Source organism: Rhinoraja longicauda, chromosome 8 (assembly GCF_053455715.1).
Source record: "Rhinoraja longicauda isolate Sanriku21f chromosome 8, sRhiLon1.1, whole genome shotgun sequence".
Lineage (NCBI taxonomy): Eukaryota > Metazoa > Chordata > Chondrichthyes > Rajiformes > Arhynchobatidae > Rhinoraja > Rhinoraja longicauda.
In genome coordinates this window covers 64816748-64843131 of record NC_135960.1, presented here as the reverse complement: position 1 = coordinate 64843131, position 26384 = coordinate 64816748, and the positions used below count along the sequence as shown (strand labels likewise).

Genomic DNA, 26384 nt, shown 5'->3' with positions numbered 1-26384 from the left:
TGTCGTACGCAAAGGAGCGGACAGCCGCCATTTTAGTAGGCAAAACCCGCCGTGCCACTCGCAGTGTAATCAGTGTTTTAGGGGAATAGTATGTGTGATGATACCATTAAAATGCAGAATATATCTCATCTATCAATTCGCAGATTTTTGTTATTTTTCTTTTTAAATGTTTCTGTAAGTTTCTCCCTACTAAAATGGCGCCATGACATACTGTGTTTTTTTAGGGTCGAGTGGTCCATCTTGCTCCTCTAGTGTCTTTGGTCCGGACTCTCGAGCCGGGCGGGGAGGGGGCGGGGCGAAAAGAACCGTTGTTGCGCATGCTCTGCTCGTCCCGGCCAGTCCCCACCGGACCCGAGCCGAGTTTCAGCGCCGTGAGACAGGGTCAGGAGTTCGAGTCCCGGCAAGGGGGGGCCGTGAGGGAGGGTCAGGAGTTCGAGTCCCAGCAAGGGGCGCCGTGAGGGAGTTCAAGTCCTGGGAGGGAGTTCGAGTCCCGTGAGTGAGAGAGAGAGAGAGAGAGGAGGAGGAGAGGAAGTGAGGGAGAAGGGGAGGGAGTTCGCCCCCGGTACTCGTTGAGGAAAGGGAGGTCGTTGTTGAAGGCGGTGGCTGCCGTTGTCGTTCTGCCCCGTCCGCCCGCCCGCCACCCATTTTGGACGTTGTCCGCTGTGTAGTGGAGCCGCCGTCGTCCCGGCATGTGCGAGAACCGGTGCAAGAGGATGGTGGACAGGGAGAAGCGGCACGTCCTGCTCGATCACATCCAGACCGTCTTCGCCACCCACTCCTTCCACGACAACTACACTGTGACACCGAAAGAGTTGGGCAGGTGAGCGGCTTCTCCTCCTTTCCCAAGTCGTCAGATACACGCCGCAAAATCAACCGGTTGTGGTTCTATGGTCTTTACCCGACTTTTAATTTGATAAAATACCCTTTGGGAATGAATGCTCGGGAACTTTGGTTCACGTGTTTGCCTTAGTTGGCAGGATCCCCGGTGCCTGGCTGTTGTAATCGGTGTATTCACAAAATGCTGGAGTAACTCAGCAGGTCAGGCAACATTTATTCACAAAATGCTGGAGTAACTCAGCAGGTCAGGCAACATTTATTCACAAAATGCTGGAGTAACTCAGCAGGTCAGGCAACATTTATTCACAAAATGCTGGAGTAACTCAGCAGGTCAGGCAACATTTATTCACAAAATGCTGGAGTAACTCAGCAGGTCAGGCAACATTTATTCACAAAATGCTGGAGTAACTCAGCAGGTTCAGGCAGCATCTCTGGAGAGAAGGAATGGGCGACGTTTCGGGTCGAGACCCTTCTTCAGACTGATCGTGTGTTTGTAACGGCGGACGTCCCTCCCTACCCTAGTTCTCCGACATTTAATAACATAACATAACAGAACTTTATTGTCATTCGGTATAAATACCGAACGAAATTTCAGCAGTCACAAGACACAGCAAAAAAGAAAAGAACACAGGACACACGACCCCAACACAAACATCCATCACAGTGACTCCAAACACCCCCTCACTGTGATGTCCTTCTGATTAATTTTACTGATTGTATGTCTCCTTGTCACCATGGCTAACAATGAATGAACCATTCTACATTTCCTCGAACAGCGTCTGTTTTGATCCGTCGTTTTCACACCTAACCCTTCCATATCTCTTGTTCCCCTGACAGAAGAAGGGGTCTTGACCCGAAACATCACCCATTCCTTCTCTCCAGAGATGCTGCCTGTCCCGCTGAGTTACACCAACATTTTGTGTCTAACTTCGTCCCTGAGTTGTTGGTTCAGGTTGCTTACTCTCGACTGACACTTCGAGGGGGCTCCACTGTTCAAGGTTGCTGCTTTCCGCATCGATTCGGGCCCCAGCCGGACTTCCGAAAATAATGATTTGGTATTGTATTGGAGAACCAGAGTGTCATTCCCTGTATTGATTCGACCTGTTACTAGTTGGTACGTGTGTGTGTGTGTGTTGGCGAGAAAAATTCCTTGGTAATTAGTCAGGGTCACCAATTATCCAAAGCACTCCTAAGTCTAAGTTTCCTGACTCATTAGAGCTAGATGATAAAGTTAGCCTGCGAGGAGTAAATGTTGGCATGTAAAGTGAACTGAACGTGTTGGTTCTCAGCGTTGCTGGCACTCTGCTTTAAGTGTCGAATAGGTCAGGAGGACACATTATTGGTAACAATCCTTAATACAAGATTCATCAGGCAAAGGAAGCGCTGGAAAGCCGTTTAATCTGATGACTTTAATTGACGGGAGGTTAAAGAACAAGAGTATTAGGCTGTCCGTGAACAGGGCTTTTGTGTAACACACAAATATTGGATGATAACCATTTTCTCTGAGGCCACTACTTTTGGGACTTTGACAGACCATCAAACCATAGATATTTCTTAACATGTAATACCATCAAATGTATCATATTTTTCTACTGATCTTAATTGTTTTGATTTCCATACTTTTATGCCCCTTGGTTGTTCTCTGCAGTTCTCTGTGGTCTCTTCTACTGTGAAGACCGATAAAATAGACAATAGACAATAGACAATAGGTGCAGGAGTAGGCCATTCAGCCCTTCGAGCCAGCACCGCCATTCAATGCGATCATGGCTGATCACTCTCAATCAGTACCCCGTTCCTGCCTTCTCCCCATACCCCCTCACTCCGCTATCCTTAAGAGCTCTATCCAGCTCTCTCTTGAAAGCATCCAACGAACTGGCCTCCACTGCCTTCTGAGGCAGAGAATTCCACACCTTCACCACCCTCTGACTGAAAAAGTTCTTCCTCATCTCCGTTCTAAATGGCCTACCCCTTATTCTTAAACTGTGGCCCCTTGTTCTGGACTCCCCCAACATTGGGAACATGTTATCTGCCTCTAATGTGTCCAATCCCCTAATTATCTTATATGTTTCAATAAGGTCCCCCCTCTTCCTTCTAAATTCCAGTATATGTTCTTTAATGTTTTTACCTTTTCTTCTGCTAATTGTCCAGGCTTAACTTCTGTACTGTTCACTTTTCCTTTCTCTACATTTAGAAGTTCTTGCAGTTATTTACAATTCTGTTCTAATTACTCCCCTTTTAGTCTTGATTAAAGAGATGCTCTCAGCTTGCATAGGTTTCACAGCTATTTCATGCTATCTTTGGTCTTTATTATTCTTAATTGGCTGGATCACTAAAATTTGTGAACTGATCTGTCAATTTTTTTCATTTTTCCTGATTAAAACCTGGAATATACTATGTATTCAAGAATTGTTTCGAAGCAATTCAGTTGATCTCCCATCTGTATGTGATATTCAAACTTTGTTCCCCATGTTCTAACTTGTTCCCAGTCCCGTTCATCATTGTGCTTGCTGACTTTATTTAGGTTTGGCAATACCTTAAGTTTTAAAATCCTCACTCCTTATTTTCAGATCTTTCATTCCTCCAGTCCTTCACTCTTCCATCTTTGCTCTCATGCTGGTAAATCATCTTTTTACACTAATTTCTGCTTATTTGAGTTGATATCTGATATAGTAATGTGAAGTAGTCACAATGTTAAAGTTTAATATTGCTGGTAATGTCTTGTTTTCAACAAAATTCATTAAAAGGAGAATAAGTGCAGGTTCATACAGATTTGTTGTGATAAATTCATTGAACCTGTATGAACATGCTTTACGAGGACGCAGCAGATCGGTGAAATCTAAAATGTTAATGCTTTACAAGCTAGAATTATTATTTTGGGGTATTTTAGTTCATTTAAATATTGTCCATTCTAATTTTAGTGTAATCTATTTATCGACTAGGTTAAACAAATGGAATGGTACTGGAATATAAGTAGGATTAGACATTAATTAGATGTTGTTATTCAATCATTCTAAATTTAGTTTGGATCATTCCATGGGAAATTTTGTTTTCAATCTTTGGGTCTATGGAATGACTGGTTAAAGAGCACCAAGAAAGAATTTGTGTAGTTTTACAATTTCAAACTAGAAATTTAATATTTTTCACTTGTTATGAGAAAACACTAGCATTAGTCAAGTTTTGTTTTCAAAATGAGGAAGCAGAACTGGAAATGTTATTTATAGACGTGTAAGACAAAATAAATCCCTTGCCCTTTCAAGAAGAGGTTTGAAATGGATAAACCCCTTCGTCTACCAGTTTGATTGAGATGGAAGGCTTCATTTGTCCATCTATCTACTAGTTTAATGGGTTTTTCCCCCAAATAGTCACTCCAAATATGTTGTTTTAACTGTTTTGTTTCTAATCTAAATGTTTCATTTGAGTTTCAAGTAAATTTACTGGAGATAAGTATTACAAACGAAGCTTAAAAACTGAAAATGTAACTTTTACTGCCAATAAAAGTTTTATAACTTGATGCTTATGATTAATTATATGATTAACCCGTTCAATCTTTGTCTCTTGTTTTTGCAGAGGCAAATTTGCTGTAGTGAGAAAATGTGTGGAAAAAGCGAGTGGGAAAGAATATGCGGCTAAGTTTTTGAAGAAACGGCGCCGTGGCCTAGATTGTACATCTGATATCATTCATGAAATCGCAATACTTGAATTGGCAAAGTCAAATCCACATGTAATAGATCTGTATGAAGTGTATGAAACGAATAATGAAATCATCCTTATATTAGAATAGTAAGTATTCTTGTCTGCAGCTGAAACGCATTAAAAAACTCTTTAAATCTATACAAACGTTAAGAATAGATTTTGCTATGAGAATATTAATGGCATTTGTGTAAAACAATCCACTTCAGATCCATTTCAGAATTTGGAACGGAATTGAATACAATAAGGTGAGAGAAACGTAGATTAGTGGTAAATAAAAAGGTCCCATAGTTTTGATTGGTTAATCGGCGTATGGATTATAAATTGGAAATGTACGAACGCTGGAAATCTAAAACAAAATAATGGTGGAAATACTGAGCATCTCAAGGCACAAGTGTGGGAAGAGAAATAGAGTTATCATGTCAGTTTGACAAAACTCTCAGATTCTGACAAGTGATCTTCAACCTGAAAAGTTAACTGTTTTTCTTACTTAGCATTGTCAGGCCATAGCTCTGAGAATCTGACAAAATGTCTTGAATCTAATATGCTACCGGTTTCTCTTTCAATGGATTTTGCCTGACCTGAGTATTTTCAGCATTTTCTGTTCGGTTTTAATTCATTCTTGGCTACTTGTGCTGCACATTTCTAAAGCCATTAGAAACTCTAATTCTAAATATTTATATTTCAAAGTTTGTAAGTTCCCTTTTTCTAAATTTTACTCTTTTCAATGTAACTTTATTTCTAATGAATTTAATTTTCTGCACATCTTGTGCTAACTCTTTGTTAAAGTGCAGTATTGTGACCTCTGAGACGTGGTGAAATGGACTGAGTAACATTATTGAAGCCAGTGGGATTAACATGACAGTGGAAACATGGGTATAATATTTTATCAGATATGCAGAAAATAGCAATGAATGGCAAGATATTTTTCAGACTATGTAAATGGCCAGAAATTTCTCTGTCACATGAATGGTTCTGACATGGTTTATGGAGGCAGATGATATGAGGCTTGAAATGTAAGTAGTGCAAATTTTAAGAGAGCATAGATTGCTAAAAAGGTTAAGAAAAATGAATTGTAAAACAAGGATGTGTGAAATGCTGGATTTTGAAAGTAATTAGAAAAGGCGAGATGAACTGGGTAATTCATTTGTAAATTGCATGAACAATACCAGGTAAATGTGAACAACCAGTTGTGAAGGCTGTTTTGAAAACCTATATAAATTATTTTGTATAGTATAAAATAATGTTATGCTAAACATTTTTAAGAATCATTTGTTAAATTTGCTGAACAACTATACACTTATGGGTGCCATGCTTGGCGAATGAGATAAAGACCTTATGGAAGTGGAGAGGAAGTGAAGTTATTTGGAAAAATGTGGGAACTTGAAATTAGTGTCCTTGCACTGCAAAAAGCTAAAGAGCAACGTAAAAATCTGACGGATTTTGTTATTATTATAAGTAAGAAACTGTATCCATTGGGAGAATGATCCTCACTCACCAGAAATGAAACAACAACAAAAAAACAGAATTAGAATTACACATCTCAAATTATTTCTCCCAGTGCTGCAGGAGGAGAAATCTTTAATCTTTGTGTCGCTGATCGTGATGAAGCTCCCACAGAAAAGGAAGTGATCAGGCTCCTTCAACAGACTCTTCAAGGAGTAGCTTTCCTACACCGAAACCACATTGTACACCTGGACTTAAAGGTAGGATTTAATCATTTTTGGTGCAGGGTCTTAATCTGGGAAATGTGCTTTGCATAAGGTGTTGACAAAACAATCTGAAAGTGAAAACCTGTTTTTTTTAAAATCATTAAATGCTTCACGTCTTTGGAAAAGGTATCGTTTGTGTATTCCATTCCCAGTATGTCTTTGCTTGTTCGGAAGTTCTACTTTCGAATATTCTAGATCAACTTGGGAGGTAAACCAATGAATGGCAATTTAATTCTGACAATTGAAGTAGATGTGCAGGGCAAGTTTTTTTTTAAGCACAGAGTGATGGGTGCCAGGAATGTGCAGCCATGAATGGTTGTGGAAGAGATATGATGGTGGAATTTATGAGGTTTATGGCTAGGCAGGGAATGAAGCTATACAGAGTCTCTGTTTCCCCAGAGTAGATGAGTCCAGGACTACTTGGCAGAGGTTTAAGGTGAGTGGGGAAAGATTTAAGAAACCTGAGGTGCAATATCTTCACAAAAGAATAGTGTCTTGATAGAAAGAGCTGCCAAAGGGAATTCTAGAAGCAGGTGTAATGACTATGTTTAAAAGACATTTGGATAGATACATGGATAGTGATGGTTTAGAGGAATGTGGGCTAATCGTAGGTAGATAGTACTAACTTAGTTATAAAACCTGGTCAATGTTGAAGGCTCTGCTAAAGTACTCTGACGTAGGAGTAAAACAAAAAAATATATACTTTTTGATGTGTCATCTTTGTACTAATGCAGGAACCAGGCAGTTGACGTCAGTAGTGTTACATTTTGGGGAAGCTGGATATGCAAATGAAAGAGAAGGGAATTGAGTGCTTTGATGATAAATAATGATGAGCTTATAGAGCATATACACCAGCATAAATCCTTTCTCTACTGTACATTTAATGGAATTTTTAATGTATTATAATCTAAATTTAGGAATTTAGTTTTTTTTTTAAAGTTTATTTCTAATTAACTTTAACAAAATAACTACAGAACAGAGAAGGGCAAATTGATTTGCTAAATTGATAAACTACTTTTGGTAGATTTGACTTGCTGCGGCTGTGTACATGTGTTCAAAAGTAGTTTGCAATTTAGCTATTTTCTGCAAGTGCACAGTCAAATGCCGAATGACCACGTGTGCATTCGTTTGTGTGGAGTAATGCTCCTTTGTTTGGGTTTTTGGCAGTATATATAGTAAACCTTTAGGTGTGGCCAAGGTTATTTGGAGTAGTAATCCACTTGGTTAGAAATAGGAGACCATACCTGAGTAACTCATTTTGCACGGTTGGCTAATTTATAAAGAATGTTATTCACTCTTTCTTTGTCCAATTGGTATCACCATCATTGCTTAAATGTTATAACTGTTGGACAATTACTGGGCAAACTTTGCGCACATTAAATGTGAATAATTATGGGCTGCCTAACCTCCTAAAAAGAATTACTATTGAATATTCTGCTGGAAATGTTTGGAGACAGGATTTTGAAACTTTGTGCAAATAATAATGTATGGCTTTCATATTTTTAGTTGCTGCTCCGTTTTTGGGTGTGTATGAATGATATTGTTTGGTTTATATTTTTCAATGTAATATTAGAAAAGTGACTAATATCAGATTATCAAATACATATTCAGGCAAAGTGCAGTCTAGATATCGGGCATGCAAGGAAAAACGGCCCTTCTGAATCTAGACTGGGTTTTATTTTCACACTTGTGGGTGAATAATTAATCATAGCATCCATTTTCAAAACTTATGAATATCCAAATGTGAATATGATTGTACAACTGTGATAATTCCAGAACCAGTGGCCACAGTCTAAGAATAAAGGGGAGGCCATCTAAAACTGAGGTGAGAAAAAACTTTTTCACCCAGAGAGTTGCGAATTTGTGAAATTCTCTGCCACAGAAGGCAGTGGAGGCCAATTCACTGGATGAATTTAAACAAGAGTTAGATCGAGCTCTTGGGGCTAGCGGAATCAAGGGATATGGGGAGAAGGCAGGCACAGGTTACCGATTGAGAATGATCAGCCATGATCACAATGAATGGTGTTGCTGGCTCGAAGGGCCAAATAGCAGCCTCCTGCACCTATTTTCTATGTTTCTAATTTTCAAAAGTTTTATAGTGTCGGAACACTGATCCCACGCCAATTTTCAGGAGACTGTCACTGAAATATTGATTGTAAGGAGAGGAAATAAAATGACCTGGGTATAAAACTTGTGTGGAATTTCTTTCAAGTACTCTGTTGGCTAGATGACAGTGTCTCTTTTGAAGCATAACAGTTGAGGTGCATTGTAGTTTTAATTATTTGGTGATAATTTTTTTTACCTCAATTTTCTTGTCCCTAGCATAATTTATGTTGTCTTCCCATTTTAATTTATTTGGGTTTAACCTTGCATCTAAGAATAATCAGATGACTTCCCATAGAGTTGTGTAGCCTCTGAACTTGTAATGAGGAGCTTTATGTTGAAATGACCTTTTAATGCAATATTACCTGACTCATCTATCAATTGCAATACAGAAATTTTCCTCAGGATTTACAAATGTTTACAAATAAACAACATTCTGTAGTATGAGTAAATCTTTTTGATGCTTGGTCTATCGGACTGATGATAATCTCGCACAGATCTATAATTTAATACAAAGCATCAACAATAATAAAACTTTCTTTGTTTCATTTAGCCTCAGAATATCTTACTAACTAACTCATTACCATTGGGTGACATAAAGATAGTTGATTTTGGCTTGTCCAGGAGAGTTGGCAGTGTTGGCGAATTAAGGGAAATCACAGGAACACCAGAGTATATCGGTAAGGTTATTTTAAAAATAATCAGATGTGTATTTTTAAAAGATTTATGGTACCATTTCTTTCCTCGTAGGTGGGTGTGTAGCCACCCAATTTGAACAGAGGCATTGCAGTGCTATTTCTGTTCTGCACACACTTTAAAGATTAGCTAGCTACTCTTTCCATTGATGCATATTGGATTTATTTGATTAATTTGTTGGATGCATGCATTGCTGGTGAGAACAACATCATTTATTAGCCAACCCATATTGCCTTTGAGCCACCCACTTGAAATACCTCTGTCTCTGTTAAAGGAGCTCTCGTGCTTCTTGGGGAGGATGTTCCAGGATTTTGACTGGGCAACAGTGAAGGATTGTTGATATTTCCATGCAGTTTGGGGGGAAATCTTGCACAAGGTGGGACCTGAAGTGCCTTCTTTTCTATGACATATACTGACTACAAGAACAAGTTTGTGAGTTGCTGTTGAAGAACCAATGGCAGTTTGTAAGGATGCCAATAGTGGAGGGTGCAATCATTTAAATGGAGGAGACTGCTGGATAAAATATGATGATGATAGTTTATGGTCACTTGTACCTAGCTAGGTGCAGTGAAATTCTTTGTTTTTGCATACAAAGTACACAATAGAGTTGCCACAAAGGCACCGACAAAGTAACAAGAAGTACTCGCCTCGTCTTCGTCCCCCCCATTGTTCTCGGCGGCCCCCTCGCGCAGGGTACCGCTTTCTTATCGGCGATGCAGCCCGTCCGCCTCTGCCTGACCTCATCCTCAGCCCGCCTCAACCCCGAGGCTCCGACAACCTCGGGTCTCTACCTCGTCTGCAGGGGCTCCGACTCAACCTCGCAGCTCCACCTGGTCTGTGGGGGCTCACTTCGACCACAAGACTGCGCAATTGCTTCGCCGCAGACGCGGCAGCCAGTGGGGCGAGTTTTCCTTCAACATTTGACTGCAGCGGCGACGTGGGCCTTCTCGCCGGGAGTGTCCCGGCCCGCATTTTCCCCCATTTCATATTAACTGAGATCGAAGTTGCAATTTAATGTATTCTATTGCACACCTTTAGATGGTGAAGTACTTTTGGGAAGTTGAGTGATGTCACTAAGTCTTGCTGCATGTGGAGTTCATGTTTTTAATTGCAAGCAGAACTGAGCACTGCAGTTAGCAAGTATTCAACCAAAGGTAGTTCAGCTATAATGAGCGTTTTCATGATGTGATTGATGAATTAAGGAGCACTATTTGTATTACGCTAGTTATAATGAGATCAGGAGCTAGGGGATTATTTAAATTTTACTTTGAAAATTGTGCAGAAAAAAAAGTCTTCGGGGAAAAATCTATTTAGGTGTAACCTCCCCACAGTAATCAGAAACCATTGTATCAAACACACAGCTGCCAGTTTTACTGTGGGATGGTATTGAAATAAAAGCAATTGTTTATGTGGATACTTGTGCAATGATACTTTAAATAATGTAACGTACAGCCTTAATAAAATAAGCTTATTGAGGTGTGGCGTGCCTAGTCCCTAAGGGACGTGAATCATTATCCTCCAACACCTACAGTGACCCGCATGGGAAAGACTATAAACAGTGGAAAGCTTTTCATAGGAAAATACTTTGGTGTCATAGTCAGCCAATACTACTTTAATAATAAATAAAATCACTTTGGCTTTGCCTCTGTTCAAGTGTAAGTTAATATACAAAAAAAAGAGTTTTTGTTTAAAACTTTGTGGATAATACTGATTTATTGCCAACCAACCATTGATGTGGTTCATTTTTCAAATATGCTGACCAAATTTATTGCTTTGCTGTTTTATAATACAACCTTTTGTCCTACATTTGAAGCAGCAGAAGCCATAGTTTAATTCATAGTTCAGTGCAGAAACAGGCCCTTCGACTCACCGAGTCTGCGCCGACCAACGATCCCCACCGCACAAACTATCCTACTCACCAAGAACAATTTACCATTTTGCCGAAGCCAATTAACCTACTAACTTGCATATCTTTGGAGTGGGAGGAATTTGGAGCACCCGGAGAAAATCCACACAGGTCACGGGGAGAAAGTACAAACTCTGTACAGACAGCACCTGTAGTCAGGATCAAACCCAGGTTTCTGGTGCTGTCAGGCAGCAACTCTACTGCAGTGCCACTGTGCTACCTTATAATGGAACTTAATGGGAGCTTTTTTGAAAAAGTATGTTGATTGTAAATGGTAATCATTTTGCTCAAGTCAGTGACAAGATATCAAATTAGTCTAAAGTTGTATCGAGAGGGTTCTGGTGCATAGCCATGGTCTTTTGGTTTTTCTCCACAGATGCTGCCTGACATGGTATTGTAAAACAAGGAATTGCAAATGCTGATTTACGCGAAAGGACACAAAGTGCTCGAGTAGCTCAGGCAGCGTTTCCAGAGAATGTGGATAGGTGATATTTTGGGTCGGGAACCTTCTTCACACTGGAGAAGTCTGTAGAAGGGTCCTAACCAGAAACTTCATCTATCCACATTCTCCAGAATGCTGTCTGACCCGCTGAGTTACTCCATCACTGTGTGTCCCTTTTCCAACACTATTTGTCTTTTTACTTTTTGTTTTCCACCAAGTGTTCTTCTGGTTATTAAATTAATATCCTGTAGATTTGAAAAGACATTGGAACCAGATGTACTTTTCCATAACAATTGAACTGAGATAATGAATTTTATGGAAAAGTGATTAAATCATTTAAAATAGAAGAAACATAATTAGAATGATCTCATAATAAGCTAACATTGCCTAGCATGGATCGTTTTAATTTGCTCATTTTATTTTTTCTGTATCCTTGAGGTCAAAGAATTTTGCTTTTCGCAGTTATTTGCATGAGATTTAGTGATTATGTCAGCATGCTTTTTCACTACCGCTGTGTTGGAAGCTTCTTAAACCACTTTTTCTTCTCTTGTTAAAAGACCACGATTATTCTTAGCCTTTGCAGCCTAAACAAAAGCTTTTTTGATGCAATCCCTATTTGTTTAATATTACTGGCACACAATAATTGCTGTAAAGAGCACTCATTTTTAAAATAAATTGTTGTTTTGAGACATCTTGTCATTGAAATCATTGAAATACCATGACAGGAAGAGCATTATTAAAAAAAACTTATTAATAGCAGAACTTTGTAGACTCCTTTAGATGTTTTTTTTGTATTCTAAAAGGACATCATTCTGCCGATCATTTTATGACTTGCTCATTTTAACGTCTCAGTTTAATATTTTTTCTTTGACAGCCCCTGAAATCTTGAACTATGAACCAATCTCCACTGAAACAGATATGTGGTACGTTAATAGTCATGTAGGAATAAAATGTGTTTTGTACCTAAAAATGTGTAATGGTGCTGAAAGAGAAGTGAGCTAAATTTTTTGCTCATTGGATATCTGTATTGATAGCTGTCCGGGCCAAAGCATGCCATTGCATAACACGGACCTCATGTGATTTATTCTTGAAGTTTCTTCTGTTGACGTTATCAATACTTCCATTTCTAAACTCTTGCCCTGATGCAGACATGTCATTATAACTTTAAACCCTTAAAGTTCCACACCTTTCAGAGTTCCACACAATGTAATTTGATGACAGTTCGTCATGTTTTGTCTGTCCTTTATTGTTCACCCACATCCACCAACATCAAACCAAATGGAAATAAGGATTGAAAGTGTTTAGGACAATATTTCCAGCCATTGAATGTGTGGTCCATAAGTGCGTTCTGCATCTCAATAGATAACTATTTTTGCTTATATTCTGTTTAATAAGAATCTTGACACTCCATTGATTTGAAATGTGCTTGGAGAGTCTACCAAGGATCTCACCTTTTCGCAAAATGTTAACCGTTCATCTTTACATCTATGATAAACAAATTTTGATCATTTTCGATCTGTTGTGTGAGTGATGAATGGAAGGGCTGGTAATGGCAACATTATTAAACCTTGTGGTTGATTGCATGAATTTTCAGATATAATTGGGTGGCACAACGGCGTATCTGATAGTGGTTACCCCGGTTGGATCCCAATATCGGGTGCTATCTGTATGGCGTTTGCACGTTGTGAACACATTGGTCTCCTCCAGACGCTCTGGTTAATTGGTCCCTCGAAAGAGTATTGCTACTGATGTGTAGGCAGTGGATAAGAAAGTGTGAATCAATGGTTGGCATGGACTCGGTGGGCCGAAGGGCCTGTTTCCATGTTGTATCTCTAAACTAAACTAAATAAGTGAACAGATAGCTACCAACAAATGCTACAAATCTACCCATCAGTTATTACCAAGCAACAATTCTTAGATAATTTGTTTTTAAAAACTGAGTTACCATTTGTTATTTTAAGTGAACAATTTTCTCACTATTCCATCGCTTGTTGGTTCGTCTAACATGTCATGTAAAATAGCAGTGCCTGCTACAATTTATGATGCTTTCTACTTAAAGGTGGAGGTTGTAAAGATCGTCTTCAAGTTCTTATTATTGTGTGTGTGTGGCATTTGAAAGAGATGTCGACCACCAACTACACAATATAGAAGGTATCACAAAATGCTGGAGTAACTCAGCAGGTCAGGCGGCATCTAGGAGAGAGGGAATGGGTGATGTTTGGGGTCGACACTGAAGAAGGGTCTCGACTTGAAACATCACCCATTCCCTCTCCTAGATGCTGCCTGACCTGATACCTTCGATTTGTACCAGCATCTGCAGTTATTTTCCTACACAACTACACAATATATGTAACTTGAGCTACATATATCTTGATTAGAACGGGTGTCAATGGTTATGGGGAGAAGACAGGAAAACAGGATTAGGAGGGAGAGATCAGCTATGATTGACTGGCAGACTAGACTCGGTGGGCCAAATGGCCTAATTATACTCCTTTAACTTGTGAACTTGTGAGTTTGCATTCAGAAGGGGTAGGAATGTTTATAGATTTTCATTTTTATAAACTTTCTTGATTTACAGGAGCATCGGAGTGCTGGTCTACATGATGCTGACAGGAGAGTCGCCATTTCAGGGAGAAGATAAACAAGAAACTTTCCTTAATATCTCTCAAATTAATGTTGATTATTCAGATGAGATATTTGAAGGTGTCTCTAAAACTGCAGTTGAATTTATTCAGCAGCTTCTCGTCAAAAAACCTGAGTGAGTATTTAGCTAGAATAAAAATTGGTCAAGGATTTGTTTTAGAGTTTTTCCTCTGGCAATACAAACGTATTCATTTACACATTTTTGTCAGCCATCATTATGAAACAACTGCAATTTTTACCTATTTAAAAAATTAGCATCAGTTAAATCATTCTGAAGCTGTCATTTTTGGTTTTATCTTGGATTATTTATGAAATCACCTTGAATGTCCCATAATAAACTGCATTTCAAGCATTGCCATTGGAGAGATGGGACGTTTACTTTGAATGGGCATCTTTAGCCAGTTACAGACCTTCGGGGAAATTGAAAACAGTTTGGCTTTATGTTCTTAACAAGTGGTTTATCACGAGCATAAGATTTCATTGTATCAATTTTCTTTCAATTTCAAAATGTTTTAAGGAAGTTGAAGCCATTTTGTGGATTAGGATTATCTGGTGTATCTAGTAACAGCATTAACATTGCAGACCAATGAGCTATGGTATGTTCCTACTGCCTGACTGGCTGAATATCCACAGCATTTTCTGTTATATCGTCTTGGTTGTTACAGATTTTTAAACATGTACAGCAGCTTCATATTTTTTTTAAACAAAAATCATGTAATATTTTAGTTGCATACTATTTTGTTCTTGTTACTTCAATAACAGGTGATGATTTAAAAAGATATAATAATTATTATAGAAGGGTCTCGACCCGAAACATCACCCATTCTTTCTCCAGAGATGCTGCCTTTCCCGTTGAGTTACCCCAGCTTTTTGTGTCTATCTTCAAGTTTAAACCAGCATCTACAGTTCCTTCTTAAACAATTATTATTATTATTACTGCTCAATTAGCTATTTGTTAGTCAAGCAGTGTTTGGAAATTAGCAACTCATTTGGATCATTTCAGAAGAGGGACGGTACCTGAAATGTCACCTTTCCATATTCTCCAGAGATGCTACCTGATTGACTGAGTTCCTCCAGCACTTTTTTTAAGATCGTTTGGAAAGATAGAGATAGAATGGAGATAATGATAAAAAACAAATGGCACATTCACTTGAATATGCTTCAGCTATGAAGGTCATCCATATCCAAAGTAGACCAGTTAAATCCACAGATGTGGGTTGAGGTCTTTATTGAACCCTTGTGGCGGCTCCCAAGGGTCGGGCCATACCATTACCGACCCCTCGGCACGGGAATGGACCTGTCCAGGGGGGCGGCCCTTAGCTACGGGTATAAAGGACGGGGTTTTAGGCGCGATCGCTTCTGGCAGACTCGACTGGTCTAGAGAACGTATTAAACACATCGCTCCCGAAATACCCGGCTCCTCGCCTTTATTTCGAGCTTTTTCGACGCGCCACACGCTCAACTTTTTTACTGAATTGAAATTGAGATGGCAGTATATATTTTAAAGCACAAATATGCATTATGGTAAAAATGGATACTCGGCATTTCTGGTTGGTAATCTTTATTTTTTACATGCTTCCCATTATAAGCTAATAATAAATCAATATGAAGTCATAATGAAAGAAATTCACAGTTGATAACATTTGAAGCAAAGGAAGAATAATTGCACAGCTGACTATAGATAGCAACAGACAATTTGCTGCAGGAACTCTGCAGGTTGAGAGAATGTGTGGGAGAAACAGAGTTAATGTTTCAGGTCAATGAGCCATTATTAGAAAATAATTGAAGAAAATAATCAAATATTAAATTGCAGAGACAGTGATGAGAGGAGACTAAATTGTCCAGTGGCACATTTGCTTTAGTGCTGGCTAAGGAAGGAACTCTGGCGTGAAAGAAGTGCTGGTGGCTAAGGAGGACCCACATTCCTGTTTATATCAACTTGGTGGAGAGAGTCAAAAACTTCAAATTCCTGGGTGTGCATATTTCCAAAGATCTTTCCTGGACCCAGCACACTGATGCAATTATAAAGAAAGCACATCTACGCCTCTACTTCCTGAGAAGATTATGGAGATTTGGTATGCCAGAGAAGATTCTCTTGAACTTCTACAGGTATACACTAGAGAGCATATTGACTGGTTGCATCACGGCCTGGTTCGGCAACTTGAACGCCCAGGAGCGAAGAAGTCTGCAAAAAGTTGTCAACACTGCCTAGTCCATCACCGGCTCTGACCTCCCCACCATTGAAGTGATTTACTGGAATTGCTGCCTCAAAAAGGCAGCCAGCCTCATCAGAGACCCACACCACCCTGGCCACTCACTCGTTTCACCCCTGCCATTGGGACGAAGGTACAGGAGCCTGAAAACTAACGTACAGGTTCAGGAACAGATTCTTTCCTACAGTCATTCGGCTATTAAACACTGCAACCTCAAATAAGCTCTGAACTACATAGACTATTATTGTTATTATTGCACTATTTTGATTTTTGTGTGCGTGGATATATATGAGTATGTATATATATGCACACCGTGAACTTTTTTTCTCATTTATTATATTTACAGTGTACTATGTTTACATATTCTGTTGTGCTACTGCAAGTAAGAATTTTGTTGTTCTATCTGGGACATATGACACTAAAGCACTCTTGACGCTTGAACTGAGTGCTGCTTAATCATTGCTGATTTGCCAGAAGAGTGTAAACGGTTGGGAAGGGAGCATTCAGAAACAGTAGATGCAGAACAGTAGTTTTTAGACATTTGAAATAAAATAGAATGTTGAAAAAATTCAACAGATCTTTGGAGATTTTTTAAAAGGTTGAGTTAATGGTACATGCAAATTACTTTGTCTGAGAAGTCAGTTCTGATACGAACAGGAAAACCTGCTGATCTGAAGTTGTTACTCCCAGTATCAATCTCCAAGAATATTTTCTTTTGACTATATCTGTTATTAACTAAAGATAAATCAATGGTTCTGTCTTATAAATGACTCATGAAGAAAATCTCGTCGTTATTCTGTTATCTCTGACACCATTTATAGAAACAATGTTGGTTATTTTAGTTGAATTACTGAATTTAGTTGGTTATTTGATTTAAATGTAGGAAAGGTGTCCAACTCCAGATTCAGTAATCTGCATTTCAATCTCTAGTTTTATTCCACGTGTTAAACTTGGTTATATTTTTCATTTACTTTGTACATCAGTGCTAATTTAATAATCAGCCATAGATTTGCTCTTTAGCTATTGTGGTGGGTGTATAATGGTTTATTTTTAATAGAACCTCTTAATTTTTTTTTAATAGAACCTCTGGAAACTATTTCATCAGTTCTAATGCAATATGTAGTTTTGCATGCATACTAAAGATACTAATTACTAAAAACATGCTTTTATCTTTCAGGGATCGATTAAATGCGGAAGCATGCCTTTTTCATCCTTGGCTGCAAACAGAGGAGTTGATGACTAACCCTGTTGCAGAGATTACTCCATGTGTTTCACAGCTGAGGATGCAGTACAGTAGATCTTCAGACGAGAAGAATCCTGTTCTCTCACCCACGTTTGGGATAGGCAGAAATTTGAAAAAAGTAAATATTTCTGAAGAATCAGCTATTGTTCCCAAACGATTCCGGTTTGATGATTCGTGCAAAAGTTGCCACGAGATTACAGAGAATTGGTATTCTGAAAATGGTGTATAGATAGTTACACTTTAGAAAAAAACATTTCCATTTGTACAATGGTCTTAACACTTTATAAAAGTGATCCTGGTGTATGTTACATGGGTGTAGATGCCTACATTGTAAATTCCATCTGTGGCTCTTTGGGCACTGACTTATTGGCACTTTCATAACTGCTGCCCTGTGTACGTTTTGAAAATCTATTTGCACTAAGCTGAATAATAGCTGAAACATAGACAATGCTCTTAATAAAATGAGCTAAAATTGTGGTTATACTTGGGATAATGAGGACCAATGAAAGTAGTGCTTTGAAAGTTAAATGTTAACTTGATTCATTGTGCTTTAAGTAATTCAAACAGTACCTAGGTATCTACAGTACCTCGTGTTTTCATGTATGGGAGCGATGTGAACAAGGGCAGTGATTATTAGTAACAATCTTGAATTACAAATATAGTTATTCAAAATATTTTTTGGATTCAACAGCAGAATAGAAGAGGTAATTTTTGAATATATTAATTTAGAAACTGTTTTAATATATCTTTAGATGGTTGATTTAAGTATTTATGTTGCAATTTAGTGGTTGCAGATTAAAGATTAAGTACTTCCCACCAGAAGAATTTGGTGTAAAATACAGTGATTCCTTGCAGGGAGATTTGTTTTGTGCTGCACATTATTGCTCCTAATGTAAACTTGCATAAAACATCATAAAAATAAATTATAAAGAAAGTTATTTAACAAGTTCAATGAATGACTCGAGTTTTTGGACTTGTCAGCTCAGAATTTTCAATCTGTTGTAATGAATGGGGGAAATTATCTGGGCTGAAAGCAGCGTTGAAAAGCCCTGGCATTCATATTGATCTGTTGCAAAAACTGAGTTGCGTGTGGTAGCTCCCTTCATTAAATGGAAGGAATAGATGTCCTTGTTGAAAATATTTGGAACTTTTTTTACATTATATTTACATTTGATTTTTACATTGTTTTATCTTGAGTACTATGAAAGTATTTCAGTTTTTTGAAATAAAGGACATTTTGAAGTAATCTATCACATGTGAGTAAAATAAAATTATTTGAAAATATAACTTTTATTTATAAATGGAGATTTCAATTTGTTTATGGAAATTAGAGTTTTCTGTTTTTAAGTATCTTATTTAGAACTTAATATAACCATCCAGGAAGCCAAAATTGCAGCTTAAGGTGCAGAATAGCTGGGTGAAGACTTTTTAAAAAAAATGGATGTTATTATAAGCCACAATTTCTGTAACCATATGAAGATTTATTTTCCTAATTCAAAATGAAAATGTTACAGTTCACACTATTGTTTTGTAACTTGGTAATTAAATCTGGTGTTTAAATATTGCTATCCATGCTTGGAAATCTATTTATTTTCTTGAAACGTTATAAATTATAATAAATTCCCTGTTGTCAGGAAGAATTCTTCGATTTGTTTATTTTCAAGCAATCTCAAGCAAAATATTTCAAATGTATACATTTCTTAGAAACTTATTAAAGCTTCAGAAATTTTCTGTACTGATGTCCAGACCACAAGTACAGTATTGAAAACAAATATTTATTTTGATTACGCATATAAATTATGCTTAATAATAAATCCAGGAATACCGCAGCAGGATGGGTTGCATCTGAGGAAGAAGAAACACTTCAAATTACTGCTCAGTTATCCTTTATTATAAGTACATCATGATTTTGTTTTGTTCTTTGCGCTTTGAGAAATGGACATCAACACACACTTGCCAGTTTTTCTCTTGGAAAATCTTAATCTAACATTCATACATAAAAGTACAGTCATGACACAATAATGGATGAAAAAGCCCAATAGCCATTAAACTATGTGCCTTATTTCTTGGCTTTATTGACAAATCCGATAAAGCATATTTTGAAGGAGCTGTATACTGTTGGACATTGGACAAAATAATTGGTACCCCAAATGAGACAAGGACATGTGGACTTATCTGGTAATTCATAATTCTTAAGGTCTTTACAAAGGTATGATACTGATCTAATTAAGAAAGATCTTTGCCTTCACGTTCTCCTGAAACCTTCAATGCTTGTTTTTGTAATCCCCGTTGAGGAAAGTGTTTAAAATTTAATAAATGTATAATTTAATTAATATTGCCTTTTACCTGGTTTTTAATTTTACCTTTGGAGATAGGTTTAAATAGCATGTACTGATATTTAAATTTAATAATTCTTAATGAACACATGCACAGAAAAACTAAAAAGTGGATGACCCTATTTAAATTAATTATTTGAACAACTTCCTGTGTCAAAAGCACGGTGCATTTCTGTCTAAAGTGCCAGCAAATTTTTCATGTTTCTTTCTTTTATTTATGTTTTCATTAATAGGCAATAGGTGCAAGAGTAGGCCATTCAGCCCTTTGAGCCAGCACCGCCATTCAATGTGATCATAGCTGATCATCCACAATCAGTACCCCGTTCCTGCCTTCTCCCCATACCCCCTGACTCCGCTATCTTTAAGAGCTCTATCTAGCTCTCTCTTGAAAGCATCCTGAGAATTGGCACCCACGGCCCTCTGAGGCAGAGAATTCCACAGATTTACAACTCTGACTGAAAATGTTTTTTCTCATCTCCGTTCTAAATGGCCTACCCCTTATTCTTACACTGTGGCCCCTGGTTCTGTACTCCCCCAACATTGGGAACGTTTCCTGACTAATTAATCCCTTAATAATCTTATGTTTCAATAAGATCCCCTCTCATCCTTCTAAATTCCAGCGAAAACAAGCCTAGTCGCTCCAGTCTTTCAACATACGACAGTCTCGCCATTCCAGTAATTAACCTAGTGAACCTAAGCTGCACGCCCTCAATAGCAAGAATGTCCTTCCTCAAATTTGGAGACCAAAACTGCACACAGTACTCAAGGTGTGGTCTCACCAAGGCCCTGTACAACTGCAGAAGGACGACTTTGCTCCTATACTCAATTCCTCTTGTCATGAAGGTCAACATGCCATTAGCTTTCTTCACTGCCCGCTGTACCTGCATACTAACTTTAAGTGACTGATGGACATGGACACCCAGATCTCTTTGCATTTCCCCATTTCCTAACATGACACCATTCAGATAATAATCTGCCTTCCTGTTCTTACCACCAAAGTGGATAACCTCACATTTATCCACATTAAACTGAATCTGCCCACTCACACAACCTGTCCAAGTCACCCTGCATCCTCATGGCATCCTCCTCACAGTTCACACTCACCCAGCTTTGTGTTATCTGCAAATTTGCTAATGTTACTTTTAAGATTGCTCTGACAATTGAACTTGAATTTTATTTTCTCCATATGCAGGTTATGTAAAGGGTTACTGTGAGTTGATTACTAATATTTGAAATTTTATTCTTAGGAAGTTGGAGTCTAAAATCAAAGTTGCTTTAATGCTGCAAGTTATAACCAATGTGTCATTGCTATGTATGCATTTGACAAATTAGTGTCTAATGTTCCTGTATTGGCATGATTCTAAACCATTTATTAGTTACAGCAGGATGGGGGCAGAATGGCAATTGTTATCTGTATGCTATAACTCTTGTTTGTTTGTTCCTGAACTACAGCCAAAATAGTACACAATGGTGCGACAATTTTAGGCCCACTATTCACCATCATCCCTTTGGTGCTAATGGAAGAAGTTTCATTGAAATCGGTGTTATATTTTTTAAGTTATTCCCATTTTAAAGTTTAAATCTATCTGAGGGGGAGGATAGAGGGGGATGGATTGGATGGGGGGAGAGGGTGCTGCACCAATGCAGGAGAGGTTTGGGCCCAACTTGGTCTAGTATACAATATATTTGCCAAGAATCTTTTTTTGTATAAAGAAATTGCTAAAAAAGTTAGACACCAGTGGAGTTCTTTGATTAATTGAATGGAAATATATTGGCAGATGAAATACTAAGCAAAATAATGAGTATTCTCGTGTTACCATGATGTGCAGCATAGCTTTATTGCATAGTGCTCATATAACGTATTTACACTCAACTAATAGCTTTGTTTGTATTTAATTTACAGTGCCCTCCATAATGTTTGGGGCGAAGACCATTTATTTATTTGCCTCTGTACTCCACAATTTGAGATTTGTGATAGAAAAAAAAATCACGTGGTTAAAGTGCATATTGTCAGATTTTAATAAAGGCGATTTTTATACATTTTGGTTTCACCATGTAGAAATTACAGCAGTGTTTATACATAGTACCCCCATTTCAGGGCACCATAATGTTTGGGACACAGCAATGTCATGTGAATGAAAGTAGTCATGTTTAGTATTTGGTTGCATATCCTTTGCACGCAATGCCTGCTTGAAGTCTGTGATTCATGGACATCACCAGTTGGCGGGTGTCTTCTCTGGTGATGCTGTGCCAGGTTTGTATTGCAGCCATCTTTAGCTTACGCTTGTTTTGGGGGCTAGTCCCCTTCAGTTTTCTCTTCAGCATATAAAAGGCTTGCTCAATTGGGTTCAGATTGGGTGATTGACTTGGCCACACAAGAATTTACCATTTTTTAGCTTTGAAAAACTTCTTTGTTGCTTTAGTAGTATGTTTGGGATCATTGTCTTGCTGTTGAATGAACCGCCGGCTAATGAGTTTTGAGGCATTTGTTTGAACTTGAGCAGATAGGATGTGTCTCTATACTTCAGAATTCATTATGCTACTACCATCAGCAGTTGTATTATCAATAACGTTAAGTGAGCCAGTACCTTCAGCAGCCACGCATGCCCAGGCCATAACACCTCCACCACCATGTTTCACAGATGAGGTGGTATGCTTTGGATCTTGGGCAGTTCTTTCACTCCTCCATATATTGCCCTTGCATGATATAAGTTAACCTTCGTCTTATCTGTCCACAAGACCTTTTTCCATAATTGTGGTTGTTCTTTTAAGTACTTCTTGGCAAACTAACCTGGCCATCTATTTTTGTGGCTAACCAGTGGTTTGCATCTTGCAGTGTAGCCTCTGTATTTCTGTTCATGAAGTCTTTTGCGGACAGTGGTCATTAACAAATCCACACCTGACTCCTGAAGAGTGTTTCTGATCTGTCGGACAGGTGGTTGGGGATTTATCTTTATTATAGAGAGAATTATTCTGTCAACAGCTGTGGATGTCTTCCTTGGCCTTCCAGTCCCTTTGCGATTAGTAAGCTCACCAGTGCTCTCTGTTTTCTTAATGATGTTCCAAACAGTTGATTTTGGTAAGCCTAAGGTTTGGCTGATGTCTCTAACAGTTTTATTCTTGTTTCTCAGTCTCATAATGGTTTCTTTGACTTTCATTGGCACAACTTTGGGTTTCATGTTGATGAACAGCGATAAAAGTTTCCAAAGGTAATGGAAAGACTGGAGGAAAGATTAGGTGCTGAGAGCTCTCTTATACCTGCATTAAGGAGGCATTTAAACACACCTGTGCAATTATAATCACCTATGAAGCCATGTGTCCCAAACATTATGGTGCCCTGAAATTGTGCGTCTGTATAAACACAGCTGTAATTTCGACATGGTGAAACCAAAATGTATAAAAATGGCCTTTATTAAAATCTGACTGCACTTTAACCACATGTGATTTTTTTCTATTACAAATCTCAAATTGTGGAGTACTGAGGAAAATAAATAAATGATGGGTCTTTGTCCCAAACATTATGGAGGGCACTGTATCTAATGAGATGCACAACATTGTAGATGTACAGAGAACAGTAGACCAAACCCTCGGAGCATAATGAGTCCATCCATCACCAGTCCCAGGAAATTTAAATTGCTAAACAGTAATAAATGTAATTTGCACATTCAGTTATGACATTGATTACACTAAGTAACTATTTTGACTGGCATGGACACAAAGGTGAAATGATCTCTTTGTTACATTTCTGCATCTTAAGTTGGCTGTAATATTGGACTGGCTTAGTCTTGACAGAACAATTGAGGATTGGTAAAATGTTTTTAAAATTAACAAATGGTCAAGAAATCAGAACTGCAGTAAATTGGATTTTAAGCTTTTATACTTTTAATGTTTTATAATTTGATACAGTACTGTTTTTTTAGTTATGCTGGTTCATTAGGGAGAAAAATAAGTTGTCAGGAAATAAATCCCAAATCTGTTTAATATTTAAGGCCTCTAGAACAAGTAATTAAGAAGGTAACTAGTATTTCAGTATTTACTGCAGAAGGGGTGGAATTTAAGAACCGAGGTATTGCTGTAGTTTTACAGGATGATGATCATGAGGCCATGCCTGGAATGCTGTGCACAGTTTTGGTCCTATTGTTTAAGAGGAAATAGTTGCATCGGAGGGAGTCCAAAGGAGGTTCACCAAGCCAATTCCTTGCAGTTTAAAAGAATGAGGGGAGACCTTATCCAAATGTATAAGATCCTAAGATGGACTCAAAAAGCTGGAGTAACTCCTTCAGTCTGAATAAGGGTCTTGACCCGAAAAGTCACCCATTCCTTCTCTCCACAGATGCTGCCTGTCCCGCTGAGCCACTCCAGCTTTTTGTGTTTGCGGTTTAAACCAGCATCTGTAGTTCCTTCTTACACATTTTGTATAAGATCCGAGATGTTTTCACTAATGGAAGTATCCCGAACCTGGATACAAAAATATGAAATAAGGGGTCAGTCACTTAACTAAAGTGGGTAAAAATCAATGGATCAAATATTTGTAACTAACTTTAAATGTTGAATAAAATTAACTCTTCCATTATACTGATTTACAAAGTTAATTTTTTTTACAAATATAGATATTCTACGGACTATCTTAATGTTAAGAAGTATGTTCTTTAACTATTTCAGTACGAACAATAAAATATAGAAGTGACTGCATACATAACTGAGGAGTTTTGGGACTACTTTTCCATATATGCAAAATGGTTGTTTTTCCCTGGAAATCCATTAAGAGTTCTGAGCAGAAGAAAGGAATAAACATTTTTGGCAAAAAAAAAGACTCATTAAGATGTAAGTACCAAGAAGGAATAAGAAATGAAAATGACTATTGTTATTGTTGCTAAAAACATGGAAATCCATCCTGTAAAAATTCCTATAAATAATAGGGGTTAGCCTGTATCTGGAATGAGTTGCGAGAGGAAGCTATAGAAGTGGGTACAGTCTACCCGTATTCCCGACCTCTATTGTAGCAGATTTTGATGATAGTGAATGGAGCATCCCCAGTAATCGGACACCACTATCTCTTTAGGCTCCTTTTTGAATTGCGGGAGGTCGTAGAAATTGACAAGCAATTGCTTTGATCAACACTTGTATTTTTAGCTTGCAATGACAAGAACTTTGTACATTTGGCAGGTTAAGTAGGGTCTTTGCAATGAGAAACTGAGTTGATGTTTAAGGTTATTGTCCTTTTATCCTGAACTCCAGTTGGGGCAGTGAGTGAGTCTCTCAGAGCAGGACCGAGTTTCCTCACCCCACCACACAGTCGCCCCAGTGCACCAGACCTCCCACTTTGCTCTCAATCTCTGAATGCAGGAATCAGCAGCAGGTGCAGCGGTTATTGCCATTTCCCAGCTGCGCTGGACAAGGAAGTGGGTGGGGGGGGGGGGGGGGCGCTTCTTTTGCTACTTCGCTCCATGTGGTGAGGGAGGTCCCACTGGGCTCTCAGTGACAGGGCTCCAAGATTCTCACCCTGAGCTCAGGCGGTGGTCAATGGAGGAAAGCCTTTACTTGGGTTACTGAGGTACTGTGAGAAGCTTTGTTTTGCATTCTATCCAATCAAATTAGACAATACTTTACGATACAATCAACTCAAATGAATGCATAATAGAGCAAAGGAAAATATAGTGTGCAGAATATATTTCTTCGCATTGTAGCGTAGCAGTTCCAGAGACAGAAGTCCAATGACTGCAATAGGGTTGAGGTGAATCAACAGTGTCGTAGCTTATGGAAAGACCATTCAGAAGTCTGATAAGAGGGTAGAAGTCTGGTGGTGCATGCTTTCAAGCTTCTGTGTCTTCTGCCGAATGGGAGAAGGAATGACCGGGGTGGGATGACTTTGATTACGTTGGCTGCTTTTCTAAGGCAGTGTAAAGTGCAGATCAAGTCAATGGTAGGGAGTCTTGTCTGTGTGACAGACTAGGTCACGTCCATAACTCTGCGGTCTTGGGCAGAGCTGTTCCCAAACCAAGTAGTGATGCAACTCAACTGTGTGCTTTCTATGGTACATCTGTAGAAGTTTGTAAGAGTAATTTTAAACTCTCAACTAAGGAACTTTAAGCGCCCAACTATTTCTACTTTGGCACCATTGATGCTGATTGGTTGGTGGTTGGAGGGAGAGATTGGTGTGCTGACACCAGATTGCTAAGTTCTCTATCTCCTTCCTGTACTTCATCTCATTGTTCGGGATCTGGCCCACCATAATGGTGTCATCTCTAAACCTGTAGATGGAATTGGAGCCAAATTTGGCCACATTGCCGCGCCTACAGGGGGCATACTAGGGGACTGAGTCCATGCCTGGACCATACTACTGCATGAAACAATAAAAAAACATCTATTTTAGACAACATTAGGAGAATTCACAGAATTCTTCCAGTGTTGGATAAACTAGCTGATTTGGTGATGTACTTAATGTTTTATGCAAAGGCACGCTCCATGCATTTTGAAGAGTTTCCTGTATTACAACTAGGTTTCAAAAGTATTTAGATCATGAAGCATGATCATAGATCATTGAGATGTTTTACCATTGAACA

The 26384-nt window shown here is 38.4% G+C and overlaps 1 protein-coding gene across 1 annotated transcript; it reads left to right on the top strand.

Annotated features, from left to right (window-relative positions):
* The first annotated feature begins 553 nt into the window (after positions 1-553).
* LOC144596328 (serine/threonine-protein kinase 17B-like) lies at positions 554-19059 on the top strand. The gene is made up of 7 exons (XM_078404575.1): positions 554-820; positions 4405-4617; positions 6089-6233; positions 8896-9022; positions 12261-12309; positions 13965-14144; positions 17420-19059. The coding sequence occupies exons 1-7, from the start codon at positions 690-692 to the stop codon at positions 17712-17714; spliced, it is 1140 nt and encodes a 379-aa protein (XP_078260701.1). The 5' UTR covers positions 554-689; the 3' UTR covers positions 17715-19059.
* Positions 19060-26384: the final 7325 nt, after the last annotated feature.